The sequence below is a fragment of the Anomaloglossus baeobatrachus genome, chromosome 2 (assembly GCF_048569485.1).
Source record: "Anomaloglossus baeobatrachus isolate aAnoBae1 chromosome 2, aAnoBae1.hap1, whole genome shotgun sequence".
NCBI classification, from domain to species: domain Eukaryota; kingdom Metazoa; phylum Chordata; class Amphibia; order Anura; family Aromobatidae; genus Anomaloglossus; species Anomaloglossus baeobatrachus.
The window spans coordinates 104,306,928-104,331,117 of record NC_134354.1 but is presented as its reverse complement, the minus strand read 5'-3'; the positions used below and the strand labels follow the sequence as shown (position 1 = coordinate 104,331,117).

General features: G+C 43.6%; 1 protein-coding gene across 1 annotated transcript in view; it reads left to right on the top strand.

Moving 5' to 3' along the window:
- Positions 1 to 24,190, top strand: part of PIPOX (pipecolic acid and sarcosine oxidase) — a 142,937-nt gene that overhangs the window by 61,346 nt on the left and 57,401 nt on the right. Inside the window, exons 3-4 of the mRNA XM_075333183.1 lie at positions 14,732 to 14,945; positions 20,757 to 20,939. Coding sequence (XP_075189298.1) covers positions 14,732 to 14,945; positions 20,757 to 20,939 — 397 coding nt within the window. The remainder of the gene's footprint in view (positions 1 to 14,731; positions 14,946 to 20,756; positions 20,940 to 24,190) is intronic.

Here is a 24,190-nt window from a genome sequence, read left to right as displayed (position 1 = left end):
GCAGAATCTGATTTTTGGGGGGTATTCTTGATAGGGTGGGTCCACTCCAAAACACGAAAGAAAAAGAGCCCAGAAAACACTCCAAAGAATGAACATGTAATAATGTAAACCATGTTTCTATGTAAGAATGACTTGCTGTTCATATGCTAAGTCTTTTAACCCTAGAACCCATACCTGGGGCCTCACAGGCCTGCAAGGTCACTTGTTTTCTATGGCAGATTTCTATGGTTGCGCGTTCAAGGGTTAAGTGCTTCTAGATTTGCCAAGTGGTTAAAAGAGGTGGCTGATCATTCTTCAGGCACTTTCTGCTCCGAATTCCCTATGTACTTTACAATGCAAGGCAATGGGACGGCTAAAAAAAATACCCAATTATCTTCCTCTTGAAAATCTTGCCAGGTTAACTTTCCATAAGAAAGATGTATGTGTATACCCTTATGATAGACAAAAAGGAAAAAGCACGGGAAAGTATCTTTAAACGAGACATTTACAGGATCAGTATCCACATGATATGTCCTAAATAGCAATGAGAGAACCCGTGGAAGTTTGCAGCCAAAGCATACCTCCACAATAGAAGTCAGTGATTGGCAGTGCGGGTCTCTGCCCACATGCGGTCAGCCATACAGAGATCACTTCAGTGAATGGGATTTTTCCATTTTTTGGGGGTTGCACACTACATCTAATAACGGTGTTGTTTCCCCCAGTGCGAGCAGATCAAACACTGCAAGCAGCTTGCACTGGGCTGAGCACCGATTGTACCCGAGCATAGTGATACTCAAGTGAGTGAAGTTCACGTAAAGCGCCCGAACTCCAAACACAAAGTTTGTTTTTTCTTTGTTTGTTTTTTTAAAAAAAGTGAGTGTTCGGATGAAAACAGTATACCGAACATCGGGTTCTTTCATCTCTAGCCCAAACAATTCTAAGAGGAGCAGGTATCACCTCTAAGGCTCTAATCCTTAAGAACAAGGAGTCCCAAAGATGTTAATGGCTGATTCTCTTGACTGACATCAATGGAGATATGGCCATTCCGGGAAGCAGGTGTTATGCGGTGTCTGCTCTTAACTCACCAGGTGGATTGGCTCTTCAGACTCTCTTCACACTGCAGAGTCTGACACATCTCCTGGTGGATTTCAGTTACTCAGTCAGAGCAGGGTGTCGACCAGATTTGCTCTCTGTCGTATTTGGTCTAGCGGGAGTTAATTCCTGCTGGTTTGTGAATTCCTGCTGTGAGCAGAGGTTATCACAGCCGCCTCCGCCCTTTAAAAGATGGTGGCACCTGGGGTTCCATAGCTCTAGCTTGCTCCAGCCACACCGGTCTTGTGCATTTGATTCAGTTTTGGTGATTTGTTGTTTGCTATTTGGCGTGTAGTGGAAGTATCGTTGTTGTTTATTTATTTCCTTCCTGTACTTTATTCATCATTGAGCATGAGCACGTATTGTTTTTTCCTCTGTGTGTGCTTGCGGTTAGTTTGAGCTTTGGTTTCCCCTGCTTGTTGCTATTCGTGGGATATATTTCTCCTGACCCAGCCATCCCCTGGGTGGGAGTGTTATAGCAGGGCTTTTCAGGAGTTAAGGCCACTTTACAAGCTACGATATCGGTACCGATATCGCTAGCGTGCGTTCCCGCCCCCATCAGTTGTGCGACACGGGCAAATCGCTGCCAGTGGCGCACAACATCGCTCAGACCCGCCACACTACTTACCTGCCTAGCGACGTCGCTGTGACCGGCGAACCGCCTCCTTTCTAAGGGGGCAGTTCATTCAGCGTCACAGCGATGTCACTAAGCGACCGCCCAATAGAAGCAGAGGGGGCGGAGATGAGCGGGCGATCGCAGGTACGGTGATGTTCCTCGTTCCTGTGGTTTCACACAGCGATGTGTGCTGCCTCTGGAACGACGAACAACCTGCGTCCTGCAAAAGCAATGATATTTGGGAACTGGACAGCGTGTCAACGAGCAACGATATGGTGAGTATTATCGCTCGTTAACAGTCACTCCTGCGTGTCTCAACAACGTTGCAAAAGAGGCCGGATGTGCATCACGAATTCCTTTCGCAATGTCGTTACATGTAAAGCGGCCTTTAGGGTCATGCTGGCGGTCCAGACCTCGCCACCATCAGGCGTACCTCTGGACTAATGGTCAACTTAGGGTCTCTTAGTCTGAGGGCCAGTCTAGACGCCCCTCCCCCCAGTTACCATATTACACCTCATGACAGCAGGTTTGTATTGATAAAAAAATGAACACATCACAGCCACAGGTCTTAAAAGCAGGTAATTTTGGTGCATAATAACCTAGGGTTAAATTATTGCATTTTTAGGACTGGCAACTAGAGATGTTCGAGGTTCGCCAATTTCATGTTCGAGTGATTTTGGGGGGTGTTTGAGACGTTCGACGAACTTGAGCTTTTTGCTAAAATCTCGACAGCTCGAGTTACGTTCGAGAACGGTTCGAGCACCAAAAACTTTGCTTTTCACAGTAAGGCTATGTGCACACGTTACTGTCTGCATGCATCCTGCGTCTCCAGCACAATCCCTCTCTCTTTCCTACTCACCAATCACGGGGGTCTTGCTGCACGGCTGTCACAAATCTCCAGCGGCATTTCCTCTTTTGAAAATGGCTGCCGCTTCACTATTCAATTAGTTATTCCGTGCTTTCCCCGCCCACCGGCACCCATGATTGGTTGCAGTCAGACACGCCCCCATGATGAGTGACAGCTGTCTCACTGCATCCAATCACAGCCGCCGGCGGGCGGGTCTATATCGTGCAGTAAAATAAATAAATTAATAAAAAAAAAATGCGGTTCCCCCCATTTTTGATACCAGCCAGGATAAAGTCACATGGCTGGAGGCTGGTATTGTCAGGATGGGGAGCTCCACATTATGGGGAGCCCACAACCCTAACAATATCACCCAGCAGCCGCCCGGAATAGCCGCATCCATTAGATGCGACAGTCCCGGGACTCCACCCAGCTAATCCTGAATTGCCCTGGTGCGGTGGCAATCGGGGTAATAATGATTTAATCATGCCAGGCGTCTCCCCGAGACACCTTCCATGTTTAAACTGTAAGTGAAAGTAAATAAACACACACAACGAAAAATCCTTTATTTGGAATAAAAGACAAAAAACATCTCATTTACCTCTTTATTAATCCCAAAACAACAATCCAGGTCCGAAGTAATCCACACGACGCTTTCAGCTCTGCTACATGAAGATGCAGGGAGTGATCTGTGGCCTCGCCACGTAGCACCTGAACTGAACCGCGCTGTAATCTGAGACTATGTTTTTCATTAGAGCCAGTAGCTCAATGGTTAGAGTGCTTGACTCAGAAGCATTAGTTCATGAGTTCTAGTCCCGGTAAAAAATGTAATTTATTTTAAATTAGAATTATTTATTTATAATTTAATTTAATTAAATTATGCACTGAGGGGAGGAGCCGGACATCAGCTGTGAGCCACACCTCTAAAATCGCAGCAGTTCACGAAATGAGGCTGCATTGCTCTCTCTCGCTCTCTTTGTCTCTCTCAGTCTCTCAGTCTCTCTCTTTTTCTCTCTCTCTCTCTCTTTTTCTCTCTCTCTCTTTTTCTCTCTCTCTTTTTCTCAGTCTCTCTTTTTCTCTTTTTCCCTCTCTCTCTCACTCTCTCTCCTCTCTCCTCTCTCTCTCCTCTCTCTCTCTTCTCTCTCTCTTCTCTCTCTCCTCTCTCTCTTTTCTCTCTCTCCTCTCTCTCTTCTCTCTCTCTGTCTCTCTCTCAGTCTCTCTCGCTCTCTCAGTATCTCTCAGTCTCTCTCTTTTTCTCTCTCTTTGTCTCTCTCAGTCTCAGTCTCTCGCTCTCTTTTTCTCTCTCTCTTTTTCTCAGTCTCTCTTTTTCTCTTTTTTCCTCTCTCTCTCCTCTCTGCTCTCTCCTCTCTCTCTGTCTCTCTCTCAGTCTCTCAGTCTCTCTCTTTCTCTCTTTCTCTTTTTCTCACTCTCTTTTTCTCAGTCTCTTTTTCTCTTTCCCTCTCTCTCCTCTCTCTCTCTCTCCTCTCTCTTTTCTCTCTCTCTCCTCTCTCTCTTCTCTCTCTCTCTCTTCTCTCTCCCTCTCTCTCTTTTATCTCTCTTCTCTCTCTCTCTCTCTCTTCTCTCTCTTTTTTCTCTCTCTTCTTTCTCTCTCTCTCTCAGACCTGGCGATGATCAGCTGATGTGGTCACCTGATGGAATCAGCTGACACTATAAGTCGAGCGGTGAGACCGGCTTTTTACCGCCCGGACGGCTAAACTATTATCAGCTGATGCTGTCGGACAGGAGTCTGCACAGAAGTGTGTAGTTTGTTTGGTTTTTTTTTGCACTGATGCATCATCTGATTGTATAAAAGCCGTTTATACAATCAGCTGCTGTGTCATCTGATTCAGTCTCTTGAACCTGACTCATCATCTGATCACTTTACCTTCCAGCAAACCGATCAGATGATATTGGATGCGGATTGGACGGCGTGGGACCCTTGACCCAGGATTACTGCAGAGGAGGGGTTCTTTATTTCAATAAAGATGGAGTCACTAATAGTGTTGTGTTTTATTTCTAATAAAAATATTTTCTGTGTGTTGTGGTTTTTTTTTTATCTGTACTAGAAATTCATGGTGGCCATGTCTAATATTGGCATGACACCATGAATTTCGGGCTTAGGGCCAGTTGATAATATACAGCTAGTCCTAACCCCATTATTACCCAGCGAGCCACCGGTCACCAGGGCAGCTGGAGAGTTGGATACAGCGCCAGAAGATGGTGCTTCTATGAAATCACCCTTTTCTGGGGCGGCTGCGGACTGCAATTCGCAGCAGGGGTGCCCAGAAAGCTTGGGCACCCTGAGCTGTGGATTCCAATCCCCAGCTGCCTAGTTGTACCTGGCTGGACACAAAAATTGGGCGAAGCCCACGTCATTTCTTTTTAATTATTTCATGAAATTCATGAAATAATTAAAAAAAAAGGCTTCCCTATATTTTTGGTTCCCAGCTGGGTACGAATAGGCAGCTAGGGGTTGGGGGCAGTCCGTAGCTGCCTGCTGTACCTGGCTAGCATACAAAAACATGGCGAAGCCCACATAATTTTTTGGGGGTGCAAAAAACTCCTGCATACAGTCCTGGATGGAGTATGCTGAGCCTTGTAGTTCTGCAGCTACTGTCTGTCTGTATGGAGGAGAACATACAGCATCTGCAGAACTACAAGGCTCAGCATGCTCCATTCACTAGTGTATGCAGGAGAGCAGACAGCAGCTGCAGAACTACAAAACTCAGCATACTCCATCCAGGGCTGTATGCAGGAGTTTTTTTGCCCACCAAAAAAATGACGTGGGTTTCGTCATATTTTTGTAAGCTAAGCCAGGTACAGCAGGCAGGTACGGCTGCCCCCAACCCCCAGCTGCCTATTTGTACGTGGCTGGGAACTAAAAACATAGGGAAGCCCTTTTTTAAATTATTTCATGAATTTCATGAAATAATTAAAAAAAAATCGACATGGGCTTCGCCCCATTTTTGTGTCCAGCCAGATACAACTAGGCAGCTGGGGATTGAAATCGTCAGTACAGGTTAGCCCGAGCTTTCTGGGCCCGTCTGCTGCGAATTGCAGTCCGCAGCCGCCCCAGGAAATGGCGCTTTCATAGAAGCGCCATCATTTGGTGCTGTATCCAACTCTTCTAGCTGCCCTGAAGCCGGGTGGCTCGCTGGGTAATAATGAGTTAATACTAGCTTTGTTTTACTAGCTAGTATTAAGCCAGAGATTCTTAATGTCAGGCAAGTTTGACCCGGCCAATAAGAATCTCCAATAAAGGGTTAAAAAAAAAGACACCACACAGAGAAAAAATACTTTAATAGAAATAAATACACAGACACACTTAAAGACTCCATGTTTATTACTCCCTGTCACCCCTCCACGATCCATGGTCTTCTGTCTTCTTTCGCCTTCAACCCATGCAGCTCTGCTACATCAGACAGCACAGCATGGGAGGAAGACGCTGCTGCTCCTCGTGCAGTCTATTCACTCAGTGAGAGTGAGCAGAGGCTGCAGGCTGTAAGCGGTGACGTTACCGCTGACAAGCGGGTTACCATAGCAGCGGTGCTCCGATCACGTGACTCGCGGTGCTGCTATTTACCGGCTGTGACAGCTAGTACCTGCATGTGGGCTGACTCTGTAAAGAGCGTCCACATGCAGGAACGGGGAGTCGACCATTTGTCAGAGCATTTCGCCGGTACACGGATATGCTGGAACGATCACCGCATACCGGAGAGATGCACTGACAGGACCTAGCATGACGTCATAGCCATGTGACCAGACTGTAGCCAATGAGATAATAGACACGTGACTGGTTACATACTATTTTGACGTCACGATAGGTCCTATCATCAGGTCTGGTTACCGGGAGGACGCAGCGATTATCGGAAGGAAAAACGGTGGGAGACAGAGTGCAGGATGCGTCGCGGGGACCTGTAAGTATAATGGCAATGTTTATTAACTGTATGTGTACATTTATAATGTGTTTTTATGTGTTTGTGTTTGCCTCCCATTGTTTTCAAACTTGAACGGGGTCTCCGTTTGACGAACCGAACTGAACTCGAGCCTTCAGAGGCTCGCTCATCTCTACTGGCAACATATATTGAATTATGCAAAGTACACACAACATATCCATACTTTATAATACATCCTATATAACTTTTTGGTCCCTCTAGAGACCATTATTGGGTACATCAGTGATCACTACAGGTTCTTTTACATTGCGTACATGCGTAAGTGAAGTGTGTACCTGGCACATTATGTATATGTTCTTCAATATGGATGCTAACCATGTGAAAAACAAATAGTGCTGGTATGCATCATTATTCCTGAGATCTGCCATTAGGGATAAATATGTCTATACAGAATGCATTACAAATACGGAATACATGGTGTTTTGACTTCAGTAAATATTTTTTTAGTCCTGGACAATCACTAAGTAAGAATGCAAACCCTTATATTTTCCATGGATATTAATGTATGATTTCCAAAGTAAATGCTATAGTTAAAAGTCTGTAAGTTTGGTTTACATCAATCTTCTAGTTTCCCGGCCTGCAGAGAATATTGGATAACCAGGAGATCGAGGAAATGTGTTTTTGTTACATTTAGGCTTATCCTAATGATTTTCTTATTGAGGCACAGAGCGATCCAGAGAGGCCAGAATAAGTTGAATAAATTGATTTGTGTTTCCTTCGCCTACTTCTTAAATTATCCTGTTGCTTCTAGGCTGAAAGTATGATTACAAGAAGGCTGATAGAATTGCAATTTAGCGCTAAAGTTAAACTACCATTATTATATACATGAATACTTATCAGCCTTTCATTTTGTCTGCAAAACACATGCATAAAGATAAATAATTTAGCTGCATTAAAGTAGTACATTTGTTTTTCTAATTGCTTTGTCTTTTTCTTTTGCTGTTTTAGTTTATGAAGCTATTTTGCTATTATTTGTATACTGACTGTATATACATGTATATACTTATCAATAAGCACTAAAAGAAAACCACTTATGAATATTTCCTTCCATCCACATGAGCACTTTATTGTGTGTAATCATCCAAACTGTGGTGGAAAGATTTTAAAGGGACTCTGTCAGGACATTATTGCTATGTAATCTGAAGGCAGCATGCTGTAGGAGTTAACATGCAGTTTACAGCCAGACATCTCTTATCTCAAAGTGTGTTTTTGTTTACCTGCAATGTTAGTTTTAAGGCCCCGTCACACTAAGCAACATCGCTAGCAACATCGCTGCTAACGAACAACTTTTGTGACGTTGCTAGCGATGTTGCTTTGTGTGACATCCAGCAACAACCTGGCCCCTGCTGTGAGGTCGTTGGTTGTTGCTGAATGTCCTGGGCCATTTTTTAGTTGTTGCTGTCCCGCTGTGAAGCACAGATCGCTGTGTGTGACAGCGAGACAGCAACAACTAAATGTGCAGGCAGCAGGAGCCGGCTTCTGCGGAGGCTGGTAACCAATGTAAACATCGGGTAACCAAGAAGCCCTGTCCTTGGTTACCCGATATTTACCTTCGTTACCAGCCTCCGCCGCTCTCACTGTCAGTGCCGGCTCCTGCTCTGTGCACATTTAGCTGCAGCACACATCGGGTAATTAACCCGATGTGTGCTGTAACTAGGAGAGCAAGGAGCCAGCACTAAGCATTGTGTGCTGCTCCCTGCTCTGTGCACATGTAGCTGCAGCACACATCGGGTAATTAACCCAATGTGTGCTGTAGCTAGGAGAGCAGGGAGCCAGCGCTCAGTGTGCGCTGCTCCCTGCTCTCTGCACTTGTAGCTCCGTGCGCTGGTAACCAAGGTAAATATCGGGTTGGTTACCCGATATTTACCTTAGTTACCAAGCGCAGCATCTTCCACACGGCGCTGGGGGCTGGTCACTGGTTGCTGGTGAGCTCACCAGCAACTCGTGTAGCCACGCTCCAGCGATCCCTGCCAGGTCAGGTTGCTGGTGGGATCGCTGGAGCGTTGCAGTATGACATCTCACCAGCAACCTCTTTGCAACTTACCAGCGATCCCTATCGTTGTTGGGATCGCTGGTAAGTTGCTTAGTGTGACTGGACCTTAAGATCTTAGCTTTATCATTAATGGGTCTCAGCAGGGTGGGAGCTGTAAGACGACTCTGCCCCCTCTGTGATTGGCGGCTTCTGTGTATGGAAATGTGCACTGAAAACCTTGTGTACGTGGGGACAGCTCACCCAGTACTGCTGCATCCAAAAAATAATATTTTTCAGTGTGACAGTATGGCTGCAGTCAGTAATCTAAATGATACATTGTTAGATTCAGAATTTCTTTGCCTACATCATGCTGCTCTAGGATGAAGTAGCAAAAACCTGGTGACAGATTTTCTTTAAGCCCATTCATTTGAATGGAGCACATCATCAGTAGCACCGGAGAGGGTCCATGGTGATTGCGAACAGGGCAAGACTATTCATTTAGTTGTTGTTTTGATTAACCTCTTCCAACATTGGACATACTGGGTACGTCCTAGATCATGTCGGTATAATCACCACCAGCTGCTGCAGTGAGCCGGTGGAGATCCCTGTACATGTTTGCTGATTTGAACAGCAGACATGTGTGGTTATCAGGCGCAGGTGGATCCGCAATCCACCCATGCCTGCTAACCACTTAAGGCTACTTTACACACTGCGATATCGGTCCCGATATCGCTAGTGTGGGTACCCGCCCCCATCTGTTGCGCGACACGGGCATATCGCTGCCCGTGCCGCACAACATCGCCCACAGCCGTCACACATACTTACCTGTCCGGCGACGTCGCTGTGACGGGCGAACCGCCTCCTTTCTAAGGGGGCGGTCCATGCGGCGTCACAGCGACGTCACTGAAACGTCACTGAACCGCCGCCCAATCGCAGCGGAGGGGCAGAGATGAGCGGGACGTAACATCCCGCCCACCTCCTTCCTTCCGCATAGCGGCCGGGAGGCAGGTAGGGAGAGTTTCCTCGCTCCTGCGGCGTCACACGCAGCGATGTGTGCTGCCGCAGGAACGAGGAACAACCTCGTTACTGCTGAAGTAACGATAATTGGGAATGGACCCCCGTGTCGCCGATTAGCGATTTTTCACTGTTTTGCAACGATGCAAAATCGCTAATCGATGTCACACGCAACGGCATCGCTAATGCGGCCGGATGTGCGTCACGAATTCCGTGACCCCAACGACTCCGCATTAGCGATGTCGTAGCGTGTAAAGCCTGCTTTAGATCGCGTCAAAATGTGACAACGCAATTTTAATGGCCTCGGCAAAGAAATTGCCTTTCCTTGCCGCCATCGGAGGCACCATGACGCGATCATAGGGAGCCAATGGTTGTCATGGTAGCACAGAGTCATGTGATGATTCCTGTTGCTATCGGTACATAGTTCCTGTTACAGCCGACAGAGAGTTGGCTGTAACAAGAACGCCGCATTTCTACTAAACAGAAACTAAACGATGCTGCTCTGATCAGGAAAAATGAATGAGCAATCAGACTTCTGATCCTTAGGCGGGCTTTGCACACTACGACATCGCAGGTGCGATGTCGGTGGGGTCAAATCGAAAGTGACGCAAATCCGGCGTCGCAGTCGATATCGTAGTGTGCAAATCCTTTTTGATACGATTAATGAGCGTAAAAGCATCGTTATCGTATCATCGGTGTAGAGTCCAACATTTCCATAATGCCGGTGCAGCGACAGGTACGATGTAGTTCCTCGTTCCTGCGGCAGCATACGTCGCTGTGTGTGAAGCCGCAGGAGCGAGGAACATCTCCTACCTGCGTCCCTTTCTGCAATGTGGAAGGAAGGAGGTGGGCGAGATGTTTACATCCTGCTCATCTCCGCCCCTCCGCTGCTATTGGCCGCCTGCCGTGTGACGTCGCTGTGACGCCGCATGACCCGCCCCCTTAGGAAGGAGGCGGTTCGCCGGCCAGAGCAACGTCGAAGGGCAGGTGAGTGCATGTGAAGCTGGCGTAGCGATAATGTTCACTACGCCAGCAATCACAAGATATCGCTGCTGCGACGGGGGGGACTATCGCGCTCGACATCGCAGCATCGGCTTGCAATGTCGCAGCTTGCAAAGTACCACTTACAGTCCCCTAGGGGGACTAGTAAAATTTAAAATAATGTTAAAAAAGAAAGTTTAAAAAATAAAAAAATAGAAAACCTAAAAGTCCAAACTACCCCCCTTTTGCCCCATTGCAAATTAAACAGTTAAAAAAAATACATATATTTGGTATCGCCATGTTCAGAAATGCCTGATCTATCAAAATATAAAATCAATTAATCTGATCGGTAAACGGCGTAGCGGCAAAAAAATTCCATATGCCAAAGTTAAAATTTTGGTTGTTGCAAATTTTGCGCAATATGTAATAACAGGCGATCAAAACATAGCAGCTGTGCAAAAATTGTGCCATTAAAAACGTCAGCTCAAGATGCAAAAAATAAGCCATCACTGAGCCCCATATCCCGAGAAATGAGAGCGCTACGGGTCGCGGAAAATTACGCAGAAAGTGTGCCCCTTTTTTGGACAAACTTCTGAATTTTTTTAACCTCTTAGATAAAAGTAAACCTATACATGTTTAGTATCTACAAACTCGTACCGACCTAAGGCATCACAGCGACACATCAGTTTTACCATATAGTGAACATGGTGAATAAAATACCTCAAAAATAATCGTGCAATCGCACTGTTATTTTTCATTTTTTCCGCACCAGTACACTATATGGTAAAACTCATGGTTTAATTTAAAAGTACAACTCATCCCGCAAAAAACAAGGCCTCATGGCCTTTGATAGAAAAATAAATAGAGCATATACTCAAATCCAATCCAGGATAGAAGAGGCAGCAACACCATATCTTCATACGTGTTTTTTTATTTTTTAAATTACATGTGGATCGGGTACATCATAGGGGGGAGGTGAGGAGAGGCAAATGGGGTAGGACGACGGCTGGCCATTTCGCACAGTGTGTGCTTCGGCGGGTCCTGACTATTTTCTTTTGATTAGAAAAATAAAAAGGTTACGGCTGTTGGAAGAAGGGGAGCAAAAAACAAAAACGGAAAATCGCCCACGGTGGAGGGGTTAAATAAATTCCTTCCAAAAGTATAGAAATTTTTTTTTAATTCATGTCCAATTAAAAATGTAAATCTCTTTCCAACTATAAACTTTGGAGACAAATTAGTTAGGAGTAAAAGTTTCAATAGCAACACGACATTCATGTGACCTCGACAATGTAATGATGTTCTACTCATTAGCTAGTACTAGCCTCTGCAAGCATTGCCTTTTTTTTATAAAAATTTGTATATTCATTGTCCTCTATCTGCAGCCTCTGTATACAGAACACAATAGCTATTTCTGGTCTCTTCAGCTGTATTCCACCGTTAAAATGAAAATCACTATGTACCGTGCACGTTCTTTGTCTCTTGTGTGCACATTGCTATTTCTAGCTGAGACTTCCCGTCAAGGGCAATTTCACCTCTATGATAAAATTGTTTGAAAAAAAAAAAATCCCCCATACCCCACCTTACATATTTCATTTCGGAGCTGCCACTCACCGGTCTCCATATGCACTAATGTAGCCCCCCACACTCCTACTAAACAGGGCTGTTGCTGTGCTTCTTCCACGGTGTTTCATCTAACAATACATCTATTTTAAGCCACTTCAGGGTTATCACAGAATGTAACATAAATGTCTCTAGAGACTACACTGAGTAATTTCCCAGGAAAGACACAATGTTAACTCTTTACGTCCAACAGGGTCTATCATAAGTCTTCATCAAATAAAACAAATCCACCATCCAGCCCAAAATGTGTTTCTTCTGGACTGAAGCATTGCCAGATTATTAGTAATTATCCACAATACATCATGTACCGGAGATCATTTCAAAATGGTTGATTGTACAATAAATTAAAGGCAAAATAAACGACAAGGTACAAAAAAAATAAAAAACACCTTTATGTGATAATAAACTGGTTAGAATCAGAATAAAAATGACCTGAAAATTGTGACTTGCTCCAAATTTTGCACCTGCGAAGAATAGGTCAAAGGAAAAGGTGTATGTGCTATAGAGGCTGCCCATGCAATCATTATACGAATTATGAGAAAGGAAGGCCTTTCTCAGTCTAACTAGAGGACAAAACAGCAGGACATGCACCAACAGAGGGTATTTTGTGTCTTTGAGCCTTCTCTACTTTCTCTACTTCAAAAAGTAGGGGGCAGTGTCGGACTGGCTACCGGAGGAACCTCCAGTAATACCAGTCCTGGCTGCGGTTACCTGCATTGAACTCCGGAGCTCTCACCTGAGCTCTGGAGTGCAGCCTGGACTGAACTCTGGGTTTGCAGGACTGAACCGCGAGCACTGACTGATTCCCCAGCGATTGCGGTTCAGTTCATGCCACAGCTGTGGACAGGCCAGGCTGAACTCTGGAGCTCAGGTGACAGCTTCGGAGTTCAGCCCGGCCTGTCCGCAGCTGTCATGAACTGAACCGCAATCGCCAGGGAATCAGTCGGCGCTCGCAGTTCAGCCCTGCAAACCCTGAGTTCAATCCAGGCTGTACTCCGGAGCTCAGGTGAGAGCTCCAGAGTTCAATGCAGGTAACCGCAGCCAGGCCTGGTATTACTGGAGGTTTCTCCGGTAGCCAGTCCGACACTGGTAGAGGATGTACATAGAAATCACAAGGTCTGGTCACAAATTTCAGAATTGGAATCTTGCACTAGTATAAGAGTGATATTAGTGACCAAAACATTAAAGGGGTTTTCTCCAAAGTATGATACATCTATCATCTAACCCCAGGATCTTTGATGAATACATGCTTGTAGGATCCCAACAGATCACTAAAGTAAATTTCCCAAATTTCCCATACTTTCTTCACCAGTCAACCACAGTGAGGCGCTTGAATAGAAATGTGGTAAAAAATGCCTCTATATTCAAAATCTATGAGACTGATACATAGTCAGGTTGGGACCCACATTCTCTTATCTAGCTTGCCAGTAGAAAACTACTTTAAGGGTGCTTTTACACTTCGATTTGTTTCCCATGCAGTGGTTCTGTTGGGGCTTACGTTTCCAACCCCACATACAACAGGATTCAGATATACGAGCCAATAGGGCCATTGACTATAATGGTGCAGACGGAGTTGTGTGTAGAGATGAGCAGACCCATGCAAGTTTGGTTCCCCTGGTGCAGCTGGACTTTTGAAAAAGTTCGGTTTGGAACCCGGACTTGACTGGAACCCCAATGGGTGTCACTGATTGGGCAGTTCAGGTCTCCGCCCAGGTCTCTGCAGCCAGCCATAGACAGATCAGGCAGGTGGGAAGGGTTTTTTTCTTTTTTTTTTTTTTCTTTTACTGAACACTACATCTAATCACGCTGTTGTTACCCCCAGCCATTCAAAAACTGCAAGCGGCTCGCACTGGCTGAGCACTGAGCGTACCTAAGCATACCGGTAATCACACAAGTGGTTTGCATACGTAAAGTACCGATCTCCGAAAGCAAACTCTGTTCACTCATCTCTAATCGTGTGTTCTGTCTGGCACCATTTTCAGGTGTATACACCTACTGGAGGTAGACATCTAGACGCAGTAAACTGCGTTTGGGTGTCAATCTCCAGTAGCCGTATTTGCCCAAAAATGGTGCAGGACAGAACTCAGTGTCTCTGTCTGTACTATTATAGTAAAAGGCCTCTTCAGCGCATACGTTCAAATCCCGTTTTTATGGGGGTTCGGATTGGAGCCCCAAAGGGGCCACTGAACGGTGGACAAAGCACAGTGTGAAAGCACCCTAGGGTTACTTACTTAAGATGCCATTAACTATTTTTGCAGCTGCATTGGCCAACCGTGCATGGATACGTAATAAGACAGATTCACAGATTTTTCTTCCAGGCAGAATAGTAGGTAAAGTTAGTATAGGTCAATAAAACATTCTTGGAACCAATTTTGAATTCATGCTAATGTTAGTGGAGTTGAAATACCAGATATACCAGATGGACAAAAGATCGTTGTAAATTATAAAATTTGTTTTATCTCACACAACCTTTTTAGCAATGGATAGAAATAATCATAGTGAAATGTGCAGTTTCGTCATCAAAAATATTAAACATTTTCATAAGTATACAGTACCTCTCAAGTCTAATATCTTTTTTGCTGACTTGAAATAAGATGCTCATTGATGTATTAGAGTTTATTTGATTAATTTTAGATTATTTTATGATATTTCCACAGGAAAATGGGCCTTCTGGTTATTGCCCCATCTGGAAATGAAGAGTTTGAGTCCATATGTAAGAATATGGAAGAAAGACAGATATCATGGGAGTCTCTGACTCAAGAACAATGCAAACAGAAATATCCAGGATTTTTTCCAAAGCCAGGCGAAGTTGTCTGTTGTGATCATGATGGCGGAGTTCTGAGTGCCGACAAGGCTTTACGGGCCGTGCAGGTACAGTGAGAATATCCCATAATGGTATTCCTTAGAGATCTACGTAACCACTACATGAAGCACCACGGCATGTTCACATAATTATTCACCCCAGCACAAAGTGATAAACAAAACATTTTGTGTCCCCTGCTAGATACACATTGGAAGGTTCTTTGTAATTAGATTAGCTAATGATTAAAATATATTTATGCAAAAGAATTAAAAAATCTAATTTTCAGTAGAGACATGTCTTCATTCTACAGAGAGCACATATCCAAAGTGTGAAATTGCTTTGTTCATAAATAGTTCTTTGTTTTACGGTGGAAAGAGCAAAGTAACTCTTTAGGGACTAAACCAAACTGTAGCGTAGAGTGTTTCACATACACGGAGTTCATCTTACGAGAAAAAAAACAAACAAAACAGGATCAATTTAAACATGTTTCTTTACATTATATTTGATCTATATCTAATTAAACATCCCAACAAATTAAAAGGGTTGTTCACAATAATTTGAATGATGTGTACAAGTTGGGTTTGTCATGATGTTTAATTACACTTTCTCTTATCTCCTCGATGCACATGATTAAATTGCACAAACGTTGGCTGCCACGTAGATTGAAATTAACATTACAAACATTCTTAGGTACAGTGCCCACGCTGTGGAGTTTTGACGCGTATTTTTAGAAATCTTTAACCATCCAAATTTAAGAAAAAACATGAGCCCCATGTTAAACCACCCCCTGAGGAAGTGCTAGCAATGGCACGAAACATGTAGGGGTGGTCCTGTTACTTCTGGTGGACGCTCGGCTTTCTGGAGCGAGATCATGGGTAAAGGCCGCTTTACACACTGCGATATCGGTCCCGATATCGCTAGTGTGGGTACCCGCCCCCATCTGTTGTGTGACACGGGCAAATCGCTGCCCGTGCCGCACAACATCGCCCAGACCCGTCACACATACTTACCTGCTCGGCGACGTCACTGCACACCTTTCTAAGGGGGCGGTTCGTGCGGCGTCACAGCGACGTCACTGAGTGGCCGCCCAATAGAAGCGGAGGGGCGGAGCTGAGCGGGTCGTAACATCCCGCCCACCTCCTTCCTTCCGCATAGCGGCCGGGAGGCAGGTAAGGAGAGCTTCCTCGTTCCTGTGGCGTCACACGGAGCGATGTGTGCTGCCGCAGGAACGAGGAACAACCTCGTTACTGCTGCAGTAACGATTTTTGAGAATGGACCCCCATGTCACCAATGAGCGATTTTGCACGTTTTTGCAACGATGCAAAATCGCTCATTGGTGTCACACGCAACGGCATTGCTAATGCGGCCGGATGTGCGTCACCAATTCCGTGACCCCAACGAGTTCGCATTAGCGATGTCGTAGCGTGTAAAGCCCCCTTAAGTGTATCTTGGTGTATTTTTTCACCGCTTTACTACTGCAGTTTTCTGCAAAATCTGTGTGTATGCATTTATGCTCTGAGGTGTCTCCTTGATCTTTATGCGCTGTGTTATACCATATTTTTATTCCTTTGCATCCATTCCTCCAGTCAATTCCTCCACCATTAATATACAGGACCATTTTTCCACTACCCTCCTCTCCCTCTTTGACCTTATTTTTCCATTTCTCTTTACTATGTGTTTAAAATGCGTACCTTTATGTACGGCATTGTTTGGGAGTTGTTTTTGATTATAATAAAATTACTATTTTGTACTTCACAATGGGTCTTTTTTGGTCATTCGTTGATTCCCGTTAGATGCACATAAGTGTTTACACATTTTCATTAGCTGCACTTAATACTCTTTTTCTCTTTGGTTCAAAGTATTTTCAGAAATCTGCATCAAAATCTGCATGTCCATTGTGAAGCCAGCAAAGTCTATGAGAATTCAGAAGTGCTGTGCCCACATTGGTTAATTGTCCCTTGCGTATTTGGTGCAGATTTGGTGCAGAAAAGAAAGAAATTTGCACCAAATACGCAAGAGAAAAATACTCAACGTGGGCACAGCACTTCTGAATTCACATAGACTTTGCTGGCTTCACAATGGACATGCAGATTTTGCTGCAGATTTCTGAAAATTTGAGTCAAAATCTGCGTCAAAATACGCAGCGTGGGCACAGGGCCTTATAGGTCAGGACTCGCTTCTGGAAACGTCATGAGAACAAGATCTACAAAAAAGGAAAAAAATTGAAAAATTAGAAGCTCAGTATTTTGATTTACAGTGGCATGTAAAAGTTTGGGCACCTCTTGTCAAAATTAGTCTATGTGCACATGTTGTAGGGTTTTTTTTTGCATTTTTCTATGTGTTTTTTCTTGCTTAGTTTAATCAATAAAAGCAAGGAAAAAGCATCCCAGCAAAGTCTATAATAATTGTGACTTGCTGTGCACACGATGCTTATTTTTTTCTTGCAGATTTTGTGGCTGAAAAAAGAAGCAGCATGCGAGTGCAGTGCGATGTTTCACACACTCCCATAGGCTTGTATGGGGGTGCGTGAGCTGAGACTCGCTGCAAAACGCAGCATGCTGAGATTGCGCCGAAAGCACAATTCGTGTCGAGAAATAAAAGGAAAGAGAGCACTGCCTCATTGATTAACACTGGTGCGAATGCAATACGATTTTTTTATCGGATTGCACTCGCGCATGAAAATCGCATGTGGAAAAGACCCTAAATATAAGTCCCCTGCTCGTAGTATTACACTTACCTGTTGTTGTTTACATATTTGTTGGCGCTGCTCTGGTCTTGTAGCAGAATCTTGTGCCCATAACTTCTGACTGGCCGGACGTCAGAAGTTACGTCACAAGCGCTCACTGCAAGTCTATGAGATCCAGAAAGAGGCTCTCATAGACTTGCATTGATTTGTAACCTCTGGTTGTCCCTTGAACCGCTGCAGTTGCCAGCAGGTCACAAATTGCTAGAGACCGATGGGAGCGATATTGGAAAAAGATGAAGACGGCATGTGAGTATTAGACAGTTGGCAGGGGACTTAGAATTAAAGCATCACTTCAGAGGTGAAATTAAAAAAAAAATCACAACAAACAGGAGTCATGCATTAAATATCAAATCACAGCATAAACAAAAATCTGCAATTTTATCCACAGCCTTATAAGCTTTTATGAGGGCAAGTTCAAAATTAAACATATATTAAGGAATATGTATCCATTTCATATTTGTTTAATTTTAGTAGAGGTAAATATATACCGTAGTTTGAGTATTTCCTACTGAATGATTAATGGAGCTTTGGTAACAAAATAGGGGTGATCTCTGAATTACATATAAATACCATAGCCACTGCTAAAATCATAATTTGACCTGTCACTAGGTCAAAAGTGGCCAGTTTTTTATATTATTTTATTACTGCTCCATTTCATTTTTTAGTTTATTTTGTTTATTTTTTTTTTAATGCTGCTATACAGTTCCAAAAATCTGTGAGTTGCTCATAGAATAATAATAATACAGAGCAGCCCAAAGATACCCCCCAGACAGGGGAGGGCATATCAGTGGTGCAATCTGTGCAGCTGCACAGGGGCCCGGGAGGTAAGAGACCTCATTTCTACCTCCAAAACAGTTGGCATTGTGCATTATTATAAGCTATTTGGACTGAGAAGGGCTCTTATATTGTTCCTGCATCTGTCTGTGTCCGCCACTGCCCCAGAGAATCCTTTGAGCCATTAGCAAAAACCATAAAAATTAGTCCTGAATAAAATAATAAAATAAGCTCTATATTTTTAGAACTGTATAATGGATTAAAAAAAAAAAAAAAAAAGCAGTCCACACTTCCACTGACATTTTAAAACATCAATGCAGTTAGCACTAGATTGTGAGTAAACAGCTAGCACTAGATTGTGAGTAAACAGCTAGCACCAGATTGTGAAGCTGCGGGGGAGAGAAGCTGTAGTCACACAGCAGACATTATTTCCATATATACCTTCTCAATCTCTGTATAAACAGCAGTTAACTAGCTTTTATGGATGCAGGTTAGGAAGCACTGACTGTGCTTCCTCCGCCAAACCCAGTGATCATGTGATCATTGGGTTCTAAGGCTATGTGCGCACTTTGCTTTTTACCTGCTTTTTACCTGCTTTTTCAACTGCAGCGTTTAATGCCAAAATGGTTGTGTTCTGCTTTTCAAGCAAAGTCTATGGGAATTTGGGTTTCTTGTGCGCACTTTGCAGTTCAAACTGCAGCCTTTTTGTTGCAGAACTTTGGTCAAAAACTCAGCTTTGCAGGGCAAAACCCAAATGGCAAAAACAATTGTCATGTTTTTATTTTTGCCATTTGGGTTTTGCACTGCAAAGCTGAGTTTTTGACCAAAGTTCTGCAACAAAAAGGCTGCAGTTTGAACAGCATAGTGCGGACAAGAAACCCAAATTCCCATAGACTTTGCTTGAAAAGCAGAACACAACCATTTTGGCATTAAACGCTGCAGTTGAAAAAGCAGGTAAAAAGCAGGTAAAAAGCAAAGTGCGCACATAGCCTAAGAGGGATCAAGAGCTGCTAGGTCAAAGGAAACCCAGACAGCTCTGATATGCAGCCAGGAGACTGAAATTTCCCTGCAGTTCAGGTTAATATATAAGCCCCAGTTAGAGGGGAAAAACAGCAAAAAAAAAAAGTATTGATATTTTAAATTGTCCCCCCCCATCCTAGGTGTCTTAATGAAAGAATACATAAATAAAAATATAAAAAAATGAAATAAAAAAAGAAACATAAATAATAAAGTCAGTCTAAATTGTTGTTTTGAGCCCCACCCTCATCAAAAAAATATGTCCAATATATAAAAATAATTTCTATAGAGGAGAACATTTTCAATGTTTTTAGCTGTCCTTTGTAGTTGTTAAAACAAAATGTGAAAAATAGACACATTTCATATTTTTCTTTATTTTTTCCCTCCATAAACATAAAAAATATAAAAAAAATTACAAACATTAGGTCCCATGTGTGGTGAAAAAAAGAAGCAAAATTAAATATCTATATGTGAATTTTTTTAGAGCTATTAAAAGAGCATGTTCGATAATACCTAAAAATATGCCAAGTCAGGAAAGGGGGGATATGGCGTGGCGATGAACCGGTTAAAGGGATAATCCCACTGAATGTCATGATATTTTTTTTTCTAGAAACAGTTCCACATTTCTTCACAATCTGTATCTGTGTCATAACCCATGCCCATTGACAGCTCCTTTAAGAATGGGAGGCTTAGAAATTCTAGAAAATGAAAAACATTTTAGTTGAATTCGATCTTGCCAAGTTCTTACTATACTTTCTTTTGTTATGAAAATGTGAACACCCCGGCATACAGATTTAGAGGGAGGTGTTTATTAATGAATAATAATGTATTATTAATATTTAATGGCCTTCAGCTCGATCTCGAGCCATAGTGACTTAATGGATGAACGCTCTGTAGTTAGATGTATCTAGTGCAGCCTAGAAAGGTCCACCAGGGTCTTCTCCGCAGTTATCAAGCCATCGGTTTGATGGTCTTCCTCTTCACCTTGTTTCTTTTATTCTTTTGGCCATGATGTCCTTCTCCAGTGATTGCTCTCTTCGTATGGTGTGTCCAAAGTAGGCAAGTCGTAGCTTGGTGATCCTTGCATTGAATATGGCTGGCTTGATTTGTTCTAAAATATATTTGTTTGTTCTTCTTGACATCCATGGTGTTGATAACATCGTTCTCCAGACCACATTTTGAAAGTGTTTATTCTTCTTTTCTCTTGTTTATTTATCGTCCTGGATTCACATCCTTATATTACTACAGAAAAAAAACTTAATAATTTACCCACATTTTTGGAGCCACAAACTGTTGTAAAAATATTTTATTTTCCATAAACTTCTTTATGATTTTCTTAAAGGATCAGTTTCAAAAAATGGGTGGAGTGATCCGTGATGGTGAAAAGGTGAAGCACATACAGTCAGGACAGGTGGTCACTGTAACAACTACATCCGGTGTCTTCGAAGCTGAAAAATTAGTCATCACAGCAGGGCCATGGGCACAGAAGGTGCTTAGCCCACTGGGCCTTGAACTACCCTTAAAGGTGAGAAAAAAATTTTCGTTTGTTTTAAATTTTCTACTGTTAAAATATTTTGGCATTTATAATAAAATCTCTTTTTTCAAGAAGGCAAGTAGCGGGATTACTTATTACCTTTTCATTTGATTTACAGTATGATTCTTGAAACAGAACTGCATTTAAAAGGTTTCTGGGACTGTCATCCTCCCTTGGGCAATATATATCACTGCAATGTGTTAGAAGCTCCTCTACCAACAATCAGCTTATATTGCAGCCAGTTTCTTTTCCTGTAGCCTTGAGATTCTTCATAAGTAACAACACAAAACCTTAGTGTTGTAGGTCTGTCAATTTCCAACCACCTTTAGGGATTACTTTTCTCTTTATATGAACACTCTAGATAGAGAAATAACACAGTCGTTTATCTTAACCGCGACTGGTTGCCATTAAAAGAGCAAGACACTGTAGAAGTGTTTCTAATTTATGAACCTCTTCTAAGGAGGTTGATTATTATAGATTGGTCTGACAATACCTATTTCCTACAACTTTGCTAGATTGAGTCAAAACACTTTGATTAGGAATATAAGTGGCACAAATAATGACGGCATATCTTGGGCACTACTCACACCGCATAGCGTGGGCAGCATACATCTAACAAGAAACACATGTAGACATATATTCTACATCCACAGATTTCTTTAAGTTGAATATACACGCACAAAAGATTTTTAATTTGGCATACATTTGGGTATATAAATGTATAGCTCACCATTAAAATCTATCGTTATACTATGTTGCCCTATATATTAATTAGGCAAAATTGCACAAAAAAATATTAGCCTCAATTCACCAATATCATTGATTTTCATCTAAATGAGGATTCGTGTTGAAGTCAGGCGCTCCAGGTTCGTTGAAAGGCACACATCTCTTAATGAATTAGTAGAGTAAAGCCTGCTTTACACCTTACAATTAAGCATACGATATCGTATGCGATGTGACAGACCCCCATCGTATGTGCGACTCGTTCAATTTGTTGACCGTGTCGCACAAACGATTAATTGCCGTCACACGTACTTACCCTTCCATACGACCTCGATGTGGGCGGCGAACATCCACTTCCTGGAGTGGGAGGGACATTCAGCGTCATAGCGACGTCACAATGCGGCCGGCCAATTGAAGCGGAGGGGCAGAGATGAGCGGGACGTAAACATCCCGCCCACCTCCTTCCTTCCACATAGGCGGTGGGACGCAGGTAAGATGTGTTCATCATTCCCGGGGTGTCACAAACTGCGATATGTGCTGCGTCAGGAACATTGAACAACCCGACGTGCAATTTTTAGCAAATGAACAACGTGTATGCGATGAACGGTTTTACGTTCAATTGCAATCGCACGTAGCTGTCACACGCTACAACACCACTAACGATGCCGGATGTGCGTCACTTACGACGTGACCCCGCCGACACATCGTTAGATATGTTGTAGCGTGTAAAGCCCTCTTAAGGAGTGGTGTGCGTCAGAAATCTTACTCCTGTCCATGACCAGTGAGATTTCTGGCCTAAGGAACACCACAGCTCATCATGATTAGAGAAGCCATGGCATCATGCCCCCTCTCCTCCCCCATTCTGCCCCAGATCTGCAAATTTTAGTAGAGCTTGAAGAAATCTGTGTGGCAAAAGTGACAACATTATTGCGCAACTCAGAGTTTGCGCAAAAATGTTCTGAATTTTCAAAGCAATTTACTCCACAATTTTGTTGAAATTGCTTTAATGAATCAGGGCCATTATGTCTTTTGGCTAATAGGAGTCATCAGAAAATATACTATGTATAGAAGTCAAGAATCCAGTGTATTAACGAGAAAAGCTATCTCCCACTCTTTACCATTAGATACACAGCAGCCAGCAGTCAATCACCGCCCCAGGAACCAGGCAAGGTAAAGAGAAGTGGGGGGGGTAACTTTCTCCTTATCTATACACTGGACTCCTAAACTATATGATAGGGGTATTCTTTAATTAGACACCAGTGGCCAAAAACACTATTATTTGCACAGTTATGGCTAATAGGAGCATGATCATCTCTCCATACTAGGCTTCCCTGACAAAGAGCATAGTCTGATGACTAGAGATAAGGCAACATTCAAATTTGCATTGTTTGCACGTATTTTCCCAGAAAATTTGATTTGCGGAGAAGTCCTTCTCCACAAATTTAACGTCCCTCCAGACCCCAAAGCATATTGAATGTAATTTGTAAAACATGTTAAAAAAATACTTAATTATCACACCCTATTCACCTTTCCGACCTCTACGTACCTTACTGTCACCCGTCTGGTCCTCTCTTCCGGCTCTGATGAGGCCTGAGAGTATTTTGCGGAAGCATGTGAAAGGTCATGACGTGGCGTGACCTAGCATGTGCATGCGTCGTGGAAAACAATCCATATCCTCATCAGAGCTAGAAGTCCCAAGCTAGCATGAGAGGCTCACAGATTTCAGCCCCTGCAGCAGTGCTAGGAAGATGCGACGAGGACCGGATGTGTAACGGTGGAAAAAAAAAGGCCAGGAGCCATCATGTTGCTAAATCTGCGCGGATGCAAATTACAAAAATCCTGACTTTAGCAAATGCGAATGTTTGTAAATATCCAGTAGCATTCAATTCCATTGGGTTTATTTGTTCATCTCCACTGATAATAAAGCCAGTATAAATTGACCATACTTATGACTCGCCCACCCCAGGGCTATGGGACACCCGGTGCCGGGACGGACTAGTCCGGTGGTAGTCAGTGGTGGCTGGGCCCGGCTCCGTGGCCCTGGTGGGTGTCAGTAGAATATGTGGCTGATGAATAAAGTTTGTGTTCGTGACGCCACCTGTGGTATGCGGCTAATAAGCCGCCGCTGCTGTAAGAGGCCTCCGGGGGATGATATGGCAGCAATGGTGGTACTGCTCCCCACAGGTGGAGCAATGCCCCGGGGCACAGTTGGTGCTGTGAGTGTCTATGCAGCTGAAATAACAGAGGCAACTTCAAGGGTGCAGTTCAAGTTCTTTACTCACACTTCTTGTCACAGCGCTGTAGGGACCCTTGGACTGCTGGGACCACTGTCAGGGACCTCCGCCGTTTCTGGGTGATTCTGAGAGTAAAAGCCGGTACCCTTCTCTTAGTGTCTCTTTTTTCTGCTGTCTTCCTTAGCCTTGCCTTTGATAGGATAAACCTGGCTTGGCCTCCACTACAGCCTCCAGGCTGGGGGGTCACCTGTCGGCTGATTACCCCTTTTCTGGAAGGTCTGCTAT